Source organism: Pygoscelis adeliae, unplaced genomic scaffold (genome assembly GCF_000699105.1).
Source record: "Pygoscelis adeliae isolate BGI_AS28 unplaced genomic scaffold, ASM69910v1 Scaffold14, whole genome shotgun sequence".
NCBI lineage: Eukaryota > Metazoa > Chordata > Aves > Sphenisciformes > Spheniscidae > Pygoscelis > Pygoscelis adeliae.
Genome location: NW_008825109.1, coordinates 7,730,600 through 7,744,215, shown reverse-complemented (window position 1 = coordinate 7,744,215; position 13,616 = coordinate 7,730,600). Strand labels below are relative to the sequence as shown.

At 38.4% G+C, this 13,616-nt stretch overlaps 1 protein-coding gene across 1 annotated transcript in view; it reads right to left on the bottom strand.

The window, feature by feature from the left end:
- The window catches only part of ZDHHC20 (zinc finger, DHHC-type containing 20), a 25,799-nt gene that overhangs the window by 3,294 nt on the left and 8,889 nt on the right, over positions 1-13,616 (bottom strand). Inside the window, exons 4-9 of the mRNA XM_009327772.1 lie at positions 12,592-12,661; positions 11,366-11,398; positions 10,401-10,521; positions 3,850-3,982; positions 2,095-2,221; positions 787-876 (exon numbers count right to left, since the gene is read on the bottom strand). Of these exons, the coding sequence (XP_009326047.1) occupies positions 787-876; positions 2,095-2,221; positions 3,850-3,982; positions 10,401-10,521; positions 11,366-11,398; positions 12,592-12,661 (574 nt within the window). The remainder of the gene's footprint in view (positions 1-786; positions 877-2,094; positions 2,222-3,849; positions 3,983-10,400; positions 10,522-11,365; positions 11,399-12,591; positions 12,662-13,616) is intronic.

The following is a 13,616-nucleotide window of genomic DNA, read 5'->3' as shown; positions in this document are numbered from 1 at the left end:
TCCTAATGCAAAAGGATACTCTGCTGTTTGCACAAGGATCTGGCTCTTGTGTAAATTCCACAGGTTATGTTGCACTGGAAGCAACTTCTTCTCAGTATTGCCTCTGAACCCCCCTAATGCCTGATAACTCAGGTGACTGCTGTTGACAACAACCTTCAGCTGCAAATTCACCAAACTGTACAGAAGACTTATAAAATGGCAGATGTAAACACCCCCAGAAGTTTCACATACTCCTGTGTCTTTGAATCTAAAGTAGGCTTCCTGAAAATACACTGAAAATACAAAACATGCAAATTTGGAGGGATAAAAGTAATGCGCTAAAAACTCTCCAGTGCTAAAAACCAGCAATAGCCACAGTGATCTACCTCTCTTGCGAACTGTTTCTCAGCATCCCTTGTTTAAGCATGCTGGAGGAGGTGAAATACAAGTAATACCTCGCCTTTCTCTCATTCAAAAAAATATCTTAAACTTTTTTTTCCATGGACCATTATTCAGTCTTCCCTGGGACTTTTCTGATTGTTGTTAAGAGCCAGTAAGCTCCCTTAGTTTTTGTATTACTGTTTCCTTAGAGACATATCCTCTGTTACAGGTCAAAACCAAGAAACAGACTTTCTGCATCAAGCAGCACCATTTTTTAGTCCTGATCCATTCTGTCCTCTGAAGACTTACAAACTCACTTTGAAGATGACAAGAAGTATAAAAAATTAAAAAAATAGTTTTGAAACAATTTTTTTCCAGATGAAGTACAGAACAGTACAAAATCAGTATCTTAAATGCTATAGTTACCTTTTGGCAGGTTCATTTTGGCTTGAGACAGTAAGTTGCTCTGGATCCATAATCACCAAACGAGTTGGAAAATTACACCCGTCGCCCAAACTAAGCCAGAAACAAAGATTCAAATCACTGTTTGTAGTTGACTTAAATGAACTGAAAAAGTACCCATGCAAAAAACAAACACTACAGGCTCAAATCAATTACTTGAGTGCAGCGTTGAACTCCAGACTTGGGCAAGGCAGTTCTACCACTAAACTAGATGATCAGTTAATGAAATCTTGGAGCTCAAATGATTCCCACCCTATCACTCAGTATGGATTGCTGAGCACAGCACTAGTCTATGTATTTCAGAAACATCACTGTGTTTCCGTAGACTGTAGCCCTCGTCTTCCCGCAAACCACCGTGCACACGTAGTCAGACTATCTGGTATTTACAACCCCAGAAGCTGTAGCATAAATAACATTCTGGTGGCCATGCTTTCCCCTCCGCCCATCATTTTGAGGTTAGCTAAGCCTTCTTTTAAAGCAAGTTTAATCAGGATAAAATGTGGTGGCAAACCAGACTGATCCATCTACAATATAGCTTCTGTCTTTAATCACATGAAAAGTCATTGTTATTACCTCTGCTGTTTGCTACCAGACCTCAGCTTCACAAATGGGTTCACCAGCATTTTAAACTGATACACAACCCCCCAAAAGCAGTTTTGAAACACAGCTCCTGCTTTGGTCTGCTGACTTTTGGGAGTAGTGGGAGTGGGCAGCAGGTCAGTCTTGCTTCATCAAGCTTCTCTGACGCTTGTCTGCAACTCCCTAACACTGGCTCAGCTGATGTTTTAAAACCAGTATTTTGCATTGTATCAGAATTTTTTTTTTTTGCACTGCTGCTTATTTACATGCACTTTCTCAGGCAGCTTCCAATACCAAAATCTACAGCAAAAGGAAAGCTGTCAAGCGTTTTCAGGGTAAGAGGGGGTGTTTTTAAACTGATGTTGTTTCAATGCAGCTGAAGTTCAAGCATTTGGATCTTTGAGTTGCTGATTTCTGCTCCACAGAAATCACACTACACAAAAGGTGTACAATTTTTCAAATACACTTCTCAAAGCTTTCCAAACTTCGGTATTTAGAAGGCCCTCATCTTTGAATGAAAACCCTGTGCAGAGTTTGCTCAGTTTTCTCCTGCACATTTTCTCTACACCAATATTCATCGAGCAGGATTTAAGTTGTCTTTTCAGTTGTGCTTTATTTTTTAGGAAAAGGGGAGCAAGGTGAAAGTCATGACATCAATTTATTCCCCAATTCATTCCCATTCAGACTGAATACCTGGTAAAGATAGGGAGTAGCCAATACTTCTTTTCATCTCCGAAAACCTCCCTCAGATTTTTGCTGCATCCAAGAGAAAAGCCATTTTTATCAGGGCCATTTCGAAATGTGGGTGCACGGAATGTTTCTGTAAAAGAAAAACATTCAGTATCTCTAAAGCAATAAGGAGTCAGGGAAGACGAATAAACAGACTCAAACTTCTCTATTGTGAAAACAGTGTCAGGCAAGCTGAGATGATCTTGATGTGTATTACGGGGAAAAAAAAAAGAGTCATCTCAAGTAATCACAGCGCATAAAAAATAATCACAGCGTTAATGACAAAAATAGAAATGAAAGGTAAGAAAGTCACATAAGGAGAACAGTCATCTTTCTCCTTTCGCATTTAACATAAGGTCTGAGGCAGAGCTAAGTACCATCAGCATGCCAAAAATACCACATCCCTTAGTCATTGATGGCTAGCTTGCTCTTTGGCCTGCGAAGCCTTTTTTGAGCAGAAGACTTCCTCTTCTAGAAGCAATTACCATAAGCACTACTGGACCTAAACACATACAGGATAGTTTTTTCCACTTCTGCCAAGGTCTGAAGTTGAATTAAGAGCATCCCATGGTATCAGAGAAAGATGAGCTCTATTACATTAGATACACAGACACACCACGAACTGTAGCAAACCACCACCATTTTTCTAGTCATTCTGGTTACGCCCTTGGCCAAGAACCAAGAGGACTCATTGCTCTCCCCATATCAACAGCTTGTCTTTTTACAATCATGATACAGAAAGTAAATAAGTACTGACTGTGTTGCCAATTATGACCACTGACTTTTGGGCAAGGAACATGCTAAAATTTTCTTCAAAGCTAAAAAAGAGACTGTGAATATTCCTTAGCTGTAGATACATCAAAAAAAAAAAGGACTCAAACAACCCTCCTGTCAAGCAATCAAAAAAATTCCTTTTCCTCCGTCAAAAAATTCTAGCAAGCTGAAAATTAGTTCACTTTTAATCAACCCACTTATTTTTGAGGATAGAAATTTAACTTCTGTTGAAAGGTATAAGATTTTGACTTGTTCAGTTGTGGAAATACCCAATGGTCCCCGTACCCCCGACGCCGCAAAAAGACTTTCAAAAATGCTTTAGCAAGAACTTCAGATATTTTAACTACTGCACGTAACTTGCTTATGCTGGTCAATGCCATTTATAACATTTAGGCATAGAAATTACAGGAATCTCTTTTATTATTTAGGATATGTGCATCAGTGTTTCCATTTTTACTGCACTGCTTTTACAAGCCACTTCCTAATAGCGAGGTGCATTTTATTTCACAGGGTTTAAGAATACTCTTTTGGATATAGTTCAAAATGTAGTATGTTCATATACAGTAGAGCATTCACCTTGGTTGTGGTCACCCAGCTACTCAAAGTATTAGAACAACAGGTTACTGGCAAGTAGCAATTGTGTTACATACTTAACACTATATAAAAACACAACAAGAATGCACAATGCCTCAGAGATCTCAAAAATACAAACAAAAGAAATTAACATTCATCATGAATCCGAATGCTTGGCTCCAGCAGAGGACCCCTACACATGCTTCATTTTCCCATATGTTTCACCTTTAATTACTTTCACCAAATACGCTTCTTATTGCACAATATTTAAAAATTTTGTTTATATGTGATGGCATATCCTGTAGGCCTCACATTCTCATCAACTTGTTGGTTTGCTGGACAAGGCATAGTTCCATATTCCAATTAACTGACCTATGGTTGATCTGTTTTTGCCAACTAGCCAGCAGTGGTAGCTGAAGAGGGACAGTATGCTGATGAAGAACATGGCTGCCACGAAGAAAAGGAATAGTACATGGAATTTTGCATGGGTATCTGGCAATTCATTCTGAGGAAAAAGAGAGAAAGAGATTAATACATTAACACTTTTTAGCAACTAATGCAGTATTGTCGCTAAACATTTTCTGCCACACCCATTCTGCTATAGGTCTTTCACCTCACTTTTCACTAAGAAAAAAAAGCACAAGCCCAGCTTTCCTTTCATGTCATGTTAAACTGGTACACAACAGCACTTAAAGCTGATGGGTACCCCTTCCACCTGAGTTTAGTAGCATGAGTGCATATGTTCATCTGTTAGTTTTTAAATGCACAGTAGGAGGCAAGGAAAAAAATTTCCTATACTAAAAAATGTTAACTGTGCAGCCACAGCCAAAGAGGCACAGGGAAAACATGTCCAAAATCACTTTCTTTGAAGGAAAGACAATACAGCAAAAACATCCAAACCCTTTCCTGGCAAGGTAATAATACTGAACCTACTTCTGAACTGGTGTAAGGAACGTAAAAGGGAAATGGCTGTCATACTGTGTTTCCAAGACTGAGCAACTCCTAAACAAGACCTGGAACAGATCTTCAGTTTTTGATGATCTCTTACAGTTTAGGCAACAACCAGCATGTACCTAGCAAAACAAATTTGCCATGTCTGACCAGGCAGAAATGATTCGCCAGAAGATCTACATGAAAAACAACGATTTCAGTACAACCACCGTATAAAAAAATAACCTCCCACCCACAGTCAGACAGTCAATTCCACCCCCAACCCCAACTATTTTTAGGCTTGCACTTTCAAGAGGCCAATGGGATTTGTAACAATACTATTCCAGTTCTATATCCTCAAAATCACAGTACTTTAAGTAGTTGACCTTTAACAGCACTATGAAAGCAGAGAGGCTATTTTTATTCAGCTGTTTAGTTAGCATTATTGCCATTACTGTTTCCGTTAGCTCATTCAGTGTACCCACTTATCTAAGGCTGATTTTTTTTTTTTAAGACTAAAGCACATTTCAATTAAGATCAAGTGCACATAGGTATATCTATATCCCAGTACACTGCTTATATTCATAACCAACAGATTACAAGTCTCCTTCCTTCTGTGATGGTGTAAATAGCTACCATGAATGACTGAAAAATTATAGTAGGAACAGTATTTAAATAATTACAGCAATATTGGATTTTACCTTTGGACAATTCTCTGCAGCTTTCCTGCGGCAAAGCTTTGCGCAAACAAAGACAATTTATTAAACACTAGTATTATGTTAAGACGAAGTGTTTGAAAACAGCACAGGCTTTGTTAAGAACGAAATGGTTGGTGTGCACACGTGCTCTCGGACATGCCGAGTTCCAACGCCCATCAGCAGCCTTAGCCCTCATTCTCCAAGAGAATGGAGGAGAGAGTACGTAAGAGCACACTACTAACTTCCAAGGCATGAAGTTTTCTACCGAAGCACAGAAGTATTGCTATTCAGATTGTGGCTGGATCGCTTTCCAACTGGTTCCCCAGCTTGAGCAGCATGACTACACCAGGTGCATTCTTTGCTAGTTGTTTCCATCACAAGTAAGGTTTATGTGAATATTCTGTATGATGAAACCATTCATAAAGGTCTGAAAAGCTCAGAATACTCCAGAGGTATAAAGCAATGGTTTATAAATTACAAAATCTTTCTGACTTCAGAACATATCTATCACCATTAGATGCAGTTTCAGTCAAAACCATAAAAAAATAAATTGCCATTCTTTGCACAATTTTCTTTGTTTAGAAAAAGAACCCATAACACATCAGTACAGTTTTTCTTCTTCCCAATATCCTTCAATACTGAGATATGTTTGCGGGGTGTATCTTTAGCGTAACATCTGAAATTGAACTAGTACTTAAGAAAATAAAGCAAGAAACAGGAAAACTTAGTTTAAATTAGATTTTAAATTCCGAACTTTATACCTGAAGAGCAGTATTAGCTGTCTTAGCTAAGATGCTAGCACTTAACGAATCTGTTGTAGGCAAGATGTATGGCTTTTCAGTTACATTAATCTGTGCAGAAAGCCTAGGGAGAACCCAAGTGTTTACCTTAGAGTTGGGCAGATATACACAGCATTTTCAAAAATGCGGGCTACCATCAGATGATGCTACAGTAAGCAAATGATAGCAGAGTCCAGCTCTCTGAACTGCCATCTAAGTTCAGTTTCCTTATTTACTGCCTTTTTATTTTTTGATGCAGTTTTGCTTAGACAATTTGTGCAACGGTCCCTCTTCCCCCTGCTGTAGGGATATGTTGTGTTTTGTGATCCCTTGAGATCCAGGCTAGCAAAATACATACTTCACTTGCTTCTTATTCCTAAGCTTCATATTAAAGCTATGATGACTTTTCCTGCCTCAGAGCACACTGCAGCATTCCCCAGTTTCCTAATTAATTTTTGTAACTTGTATTTCTATGACTCTTTTGGAATTGCATATTTAAACAAAATAGTTCTCTATAAAGAATTCTCATGCCAGTTGATTTTGAAGCTCAAAGAGCAGTAACACCTAGTCTTTGTGTTTTCTGTGGGCCAGAAAACGTAAGTTTGTTTCAATTGCATCTTCCTAAAACAGTAGCTCTATAACTTGGAGAAGGATTTTTTGAAGTCTGCATGATTAATCTGCATGATCCCCAGGGAGCATTTACGTCTTCTGACTACCCAGTTTCAGCCACTGGTTGTAAGTTCTTGAATTACAGCTGCAGAACTGAAGGATCTTTCCAAAAAAGGCCAGTTCCTTCTTGGAGAGAAGCATGCAGGCATTGAGTGCGTGTAACAGGCTTATTCACAGTTGTGTTCTAGCAGCAGTCCACATGCCACAGCACGTGAAAAAGAGAGTGAAACTTCAGACATTAGTTATTTAAAATCATTATGCTCAGCAGCAGCACCGAAGCACAGACTTGCAGGTGAGAGAGCTGCAGAGCTTACATAGGGAAGCAATTTGCACAATAAAATTAGGGCTACTTAGCACGTGTAATAGACTGAAGCCAGTCACTATTCTAAAAAGTCCCCTACGAACTCCTTCACAAGCACAGTCATTTGAGCATATATCAGGTCACAAAATACACCAAACAAAACCCACAACAAAAAAAAAAAGTGCTGTCAGAGCTTGACTCGTTACTCATCTTTAGTAGCTAGGTCTAGCTTAAATCTAGAAAAAACTCAGAAGATCTAGTATATGTCATTTGGACTCGATGATCTTAGAGGTCTCTTCCAACCTTAATGATTCTATGATTCTATGTCCTTATGTGTATATGCAAGAGGAATGAGTTCTAACTAAGGATCTGGAATCGCTCTCTTTTTTGTTGTTGTTGGTTTTTTTTGTTTTTTTTTTTTGTTTTGCTAATACAACCAAAGTTTTGCAGAAGCACGTGCCATCTACCTGGAACATGTATCACATCCTTGAATTGGCTATACTCAGGATTGCCAAAATAATTTAGAGGACAATGAAAGACACTGAAAACAGCTGGAAAATATACAGGTTTCAAGGGGGAACGAGTGCAGCAAGAATGAGGGTAGATACAAATACACACTGGGAAGTACCCCCATGCACTGTGTAAACAAGGCATCAAGGACTGGGCATTCAGCCAGTGCTGGTGTTTGTGTCAAACACATTTGGTTAAACTGAGGTTTTATCTGCTCATCTTTAACAACTTCCTAGGTAGAAATAAAAATTTCATGAGTACAGGAAAAGTAGTTAGGAGCATAAAAAAAGAAAGGAATCATTCACATTCCCTTGATCTACAAAACAGATTTTAACGTTCACATCAGTGTGTAAGCCTGTGGTTCCACCACTGTATAAACAGTATCAAGATTTCTTCAGCACTTCTGCATAGAGCATGAAAGATGCTATGTAAAAGACTTGCATGTGCAAGTGGGAAACACAAAGACTTTCTTCAACAGAAGAGTTAGGTAGGTGTGCATGTCTCACAATGTTGGCAAGTATCTGCATCTGTCATGTCTCTATGCAAGTATTAGCAACAGTGCAAAACAATGGATTGCTAAGATTTGTGTAGTTAGCACATACACCTTCACAACCTCATTACTACAAGTTCTGAAGTAACCAAGGTTACAGTCCCCAAGAAGCAGTTCATCTTCCACCCCAACACTGGATATATACAGCAGTTTGTTGCACGCTTTCCTGAAAAACATCTATGAAGAAGCAAAAAAGAAACACTACCTTCTGAAGGTATACTGTAACAGTTCTGATAGTCAAGCTTGGGGGGGGAAAAAACCAACATCTATAGAGCCTCAACAGAAAATGTCAAAACAGTCATCTGTCTGATGCTGTAGCAGACAAAGCTGAGCATTAGCAATATACTGAAGCAGTCTATAGCAATATACTGAAGCAGTCTATAGCAATATACTGAAGCAGTCTACAGACAGCACGTGTCAGCAGTATGCTCTGATCTGGATACAGATGTAGGGAGAAGCTTCCAGGACTCTATTCTGCAGTCAACAGCACTTGCCTAAAAGCTTACATACTTGAGACATACTAGATTTTGCAAGCCTACATGATTATGGTGCTGCCACCTCTTTCTGGAAGTCTACTTTAGTCAGGCTATTATAAGATCAGAGGAATATTAGCTTTGTAGAATGAGTGATTTAATATGAGTAAAGTGAGTCTGAGACCTACTCTAATGATAAGATCATGGCATCACCAGATTCTGTCTTGGAAGTAACCGGAAATGAAAGCAACAAGTGCAAGCACACAACTACATTGTCTATTGTCACATTTCAGAAACAGTCCAGTCTTGCAGGAAGCATTTTTAACAACTAAATCATTAAAAAAAAAAAATCCCTCTTAAGTTTACTTCCTCTGCTCAAGGGTCCACTTCAATATTGTGTCCGATGGGCTTTGGAAGAGCCTTGCTGCAAATGCTGGTATTAAATGTTCATTGTGGTCAGATGTCCTGCGGACTTTTGTTGCACTAACACTTATGAAGTGAGGTAACAAAGCAAACTCTTTTTTTTTTTGCTCAAGCACTGACTGGTAAATGTGTAAGAGTGCATCTACAGTTTCATTAGAAATTGCATACAAAGCACTGGAAAGCAGCCAGGCAGATTGTTTGGGAGTGCCACATGCACAAATTAAAAATTTAACTATTTACAGTCAAGCAACACTGAACAGCAGAATCAGACTATTTCATCTGAAATATCTGTCAAGCCACAGCTATGACTGATAAATACATTTATGGCTTTCATCTCACACAATACTGACAGCTCAATTCCCACATAGTTCGTTGATCTCCAGTGACAGGCCGCTATACAGAACTAGCAGACTAAGAGAAACATAGTACTTTGGCACATCAGACCCATAGGCTCAGATGAACACAAAACCCCACTTTTTGCACCATTTATCTTACCTGTCTAATGCCAACTGTCTCAAAGTACAGCTATTCTGAATACATGATCGAGCTTCTCTTACCCTGACATGGCAACATCTTTTTGCTCCAATAAAGATTATTTCTACAACTACAGATAATGACTGCTTTTCCCAGTTACTCTGACAGCAACTAGCACCTAAGAAATACGTATTGTTATTTACTTATAAAGATGTGATGGAGAGCCTTCCACTTACAGTGATTTTTCCCATGCTAGTTAATGGAAACTGATTAAGGGAATTCTGATGCTAGCTCTTCCGCCTAGAGACAGGAAGGCATAGTACAAGGTTTTGGAGATGAAAGGGAACAACACCAGAAGACACTCTGTTCAGCCTGGAATGCAACTGGAACAAAACTGGTAGGAGGAATATAACACTGACATACAAGGATGGTTGCCCTTCACATAAATATTATTAAATCTACTAAGATGCATGTATGCGTATTGATCATTTGAAAACTGATAATAGTTGCAAGGAAGATGTATATCATTAACACTGTACATTATCTTAGCATTCTACCTATATCAGATTGCTAAAAGCCACTACTATGAAGTTCAGACACGCCTATGTAGGGACTCCAAAACAGAGCTTGGTCAGTTCCCAGGAGATTAATCTGCCTTATCTGGTAGCAGATTACCCATAGACAAGTCTAGGAAGATACAAAATTGTTATTTATATTTCACATTTGTCAGTATTTTTATATATACATATCTGTGCATATATACACACACATATATATATGTAATTGCTTGATGTAGCCAGTTCTTTCTATATCTACATATCTATATTCAATAGTCTCAAAAAAACCTGAGCTGTGCCACTCGATTTTGATGGAGCAGAGAAATTGCACAGTGTCCTTATCGGAACTTCTTCCCCCAATTACTTATCTTGGGCAGTGTAATACATTAATTCATTAATATTCGGAAGGTTCTCCTGCTTCAGTCACTTCGATTGATGCTGTTAATGGTAATGAACTATGGAACAGAGTAAATGGTGAATGACAACATGCTGATGCAGCCTCCAATAACACATGCAGGATTAAACAAATGAACAACAGAAAAAAAGCCTTAGAACTTACTGTCCAAAACTTTATGAAGTACTGCAAGACTGTAGCAGCAACAAACAGACAGTACAGTAAGGAATACATTAAAAACAGGAGGAAGAATTTGTAGTTAGAAAATCCCACACAATTATTCACCCTAGAAGGAGGGGAAAGAGAAAGAGGTTACTATGATATACAAAAAATAAAATAAAATAAAAAACAATACATTTAGCTTTTGCAGAGCATAACGTGTATGATGTCAGTGGTATGTCCAAAACAGTTTGGCACTAGTGTTTCAGAAGCATTTTAAGCCACCATTTTGAATGAAGTCTCTTTCCTCAGGCCAAATGATCTGGGCCCCTCACATAAATTTCACCCCCCACGAAGTTCTACAGGACAGGACATGAGCTGGCAAAGCGTATGATACATACAGTCTGTATAGGAAGCATCTCACACACTATGAACTAACTGCAGTCATCGCAGAAGATAATACGAGCCTCTCCATCAATTTCAGTGGATGTTGCTTTGGTTACAAAACCACCTTCAAGTCAACTACTGATAGCAGTATTTTTATAGTGACAGCAGATAATATTGTTACTGACTACCAGTGAATACAAACTGCAGAAGAGTAACTGTCTGAGTGGGTCTTAAGTATCATCTAGAATCAAGAACTGATTTTCACAGCATAGTGTGTATCTCCTCTCCTGGTAACAATACCAAATGAAACAAAAGAAAGAAATGCCATTTCTCATAGATCTCATTAACACCAGGGTTTCTCTATATAAGGAGAAACTGCATGATTTGGGCTACTGGAGCTACAACTCTATGTTGCAACACACATTAGGAACAAGATTTATTTTCACATATTAAAGCCTCAAGAAACTCTGTGAAAATCAAGTTTTACTTCAAAGTTGCATTTTTGAAGCAGCATCTAATTTCATCATGTAGGATCTAATTCATCGTTATTATACTGATTTTTTTGTTTGTTTTTATAAACTTACCATGGACAGTGGTGGTCCATTTTTAATACACATCTGAAAGATATAATTTCCAGCATGTTAAAGCAAAAATACATTTTCTTTCTAAGACACATACTTTTAGCTTCTACAGGTTTGGGGGTTGTTTTTTATTTTTTTTATTTTTTAAAGTATTTTGCCCCACTGTATCTTTTTCAAGTCCTTCTCAATCATGCCGATTCTCCGTATTATAGCAGCCATCCTTTCACCCAAAAGGACCAAGTGACATTCAGAAGAGTTATGAAAAGAGTCTCTTAAATTAACATGGGGAGCATTACTGAGCAACACCATGTAATAGTTCATTAAGCCACACTAGTTTTATGTGCACATTGAGAGAAAACAAATCCGAAGGACCCTTCAGAGTTGTGTGGATAAGGTATGTTAGCCTGGCATTCACTTCAACGAAGTCTACCTCAGGGCTATTTTTGCTACCTTTTTTTGTTTACTGCTTGCTTGTTTGTTTTTTAAAGCTAAATGAGGAAAAGAGCAGCACAGTGGGTATTTGAATACTCCACATGCCATTTTCATCCAGTTTTAGTATAAGGACAGATACTAGACATTTCAGACACACAGACATTCACTGTATTTGCTAATAAATTTGATTTTAGCCAGAAGATGTGTATTAGGTTCTTCAGTTAACTAGATTTCCTCAAGCTCAGCCTACTGAAGCCTCACTCATAGCCTCAGTCTTTAGTGCCCTTACAGACTTCTCTGATGATTCAGAATGAGGCTAGGGAACAGCAGCGATGTCTTTGAAATGGTTAAGGCATGTAATTGCACTGTCAATCTTTGAGATAAAGATTTTTAGCATTATTAGTAGCACACATCTGTTTCAAGGCTGCAGAAGCAAGATACAATAAAAGAGTTCTATAATAAGCATTTGCTGTGCTGGTATCTCAGACCTGCCTTTCCTTACTTTCAATTGCTGATTTTATTTTATTATTTTTTTATTTAATATAAGCACTGTTTTACAAAGCTACAAGCAGGTTTTCTAAAGAGTTCTGCCACTTTGGACAACGGGATGCCAATAATAATATCGCACCAACAGGAGGAACTTTGCTTTTTCATGAAATCCAGGTACTAAGGGTCTGAGAGAGGGACAAATAGTAAAACCTGCTGTTATGCCAGGGCTGACACACTGAAGACATGCACACACTAAAGTGATGATCGCAGGAGAGAGAAAATCCATCATTTCAGATTCAGTAACTTACATGTCACATGCAGAACAGTGGTGGCAGCGGTCAGGTTTGATTAGCTGGCATCGATCACAGTATCTGATTGCTGCATTCAAGTGACAAGGATAAAGTCATTAGAACTCATTTAATGTTACGAAGGTTTTCCCCCTTAACATGAAGTGAATCTTAAAGAGCTTCCTGCCCTCCCCTGCCACACCTGTTCTCACAGACCTTCATGTGCCTACTCTCATATGATACGTACTTTGGATTTTTTTTAAGAAATGTAACATATGAAAGTACTTCAAACACTTTCATCTATTACTACTGTACTGCGTCCATTTCCATTTATTCTTTGGCTCCCCAGTCTTCCCATCCTTCATCCTCTGGCACTGATCCCCTGTCACTTGCTTTCTTTCGAATCTGGACAGGGTACTCAGGCATCCCATTGTGAAACTACATTCTTTCAGCAACCCAACTTTCTGCATTAGCTTTCTCTATCCTCTTCAGCAAATAGTGATCTAGCAGACTGTTCAGCTCTTCCTCATCTTTCCTGGATATTTTTAAACAAGCCTTCAGGCTCTTCTCAGTGGAAATAAGACAACAGCACAGGCAGTTTGAAAGAAGGAAAGCCAACACCTACAGCTAAGCAGAACTGCTAAGAGCTGGCAAGAGCTTCCCAGACCACTCCAGGAACTTAAGACTGGGATTCTCTGAAAGGGAGTCTTGTATTCAAAAAAAGCCAGGTGTCCTTAGACTTTGTTTCGAAAGTCACAGTACACATTGGTAACAGTTATTCTGAGTAGCTTATGTTTTTGGAAAACTCTACAGCATTGCTAGTTTCAAGAAAAAGAGAAAGAGAAATATATACACATACAAAAGCTAGATTTTTAAAGAATATACATATGTATAAGACAGCAGTTTCACAGATCATTCATATATAAGTTGGAATAAAAATGTCTATATGTATTAAAGGCAAATACAGAAATAGCCCATAACTAGCTTTGTACTGAATTACAGATAGGAATGAAACAACATTTATTCATTCTTAAATTCTAGCCTTA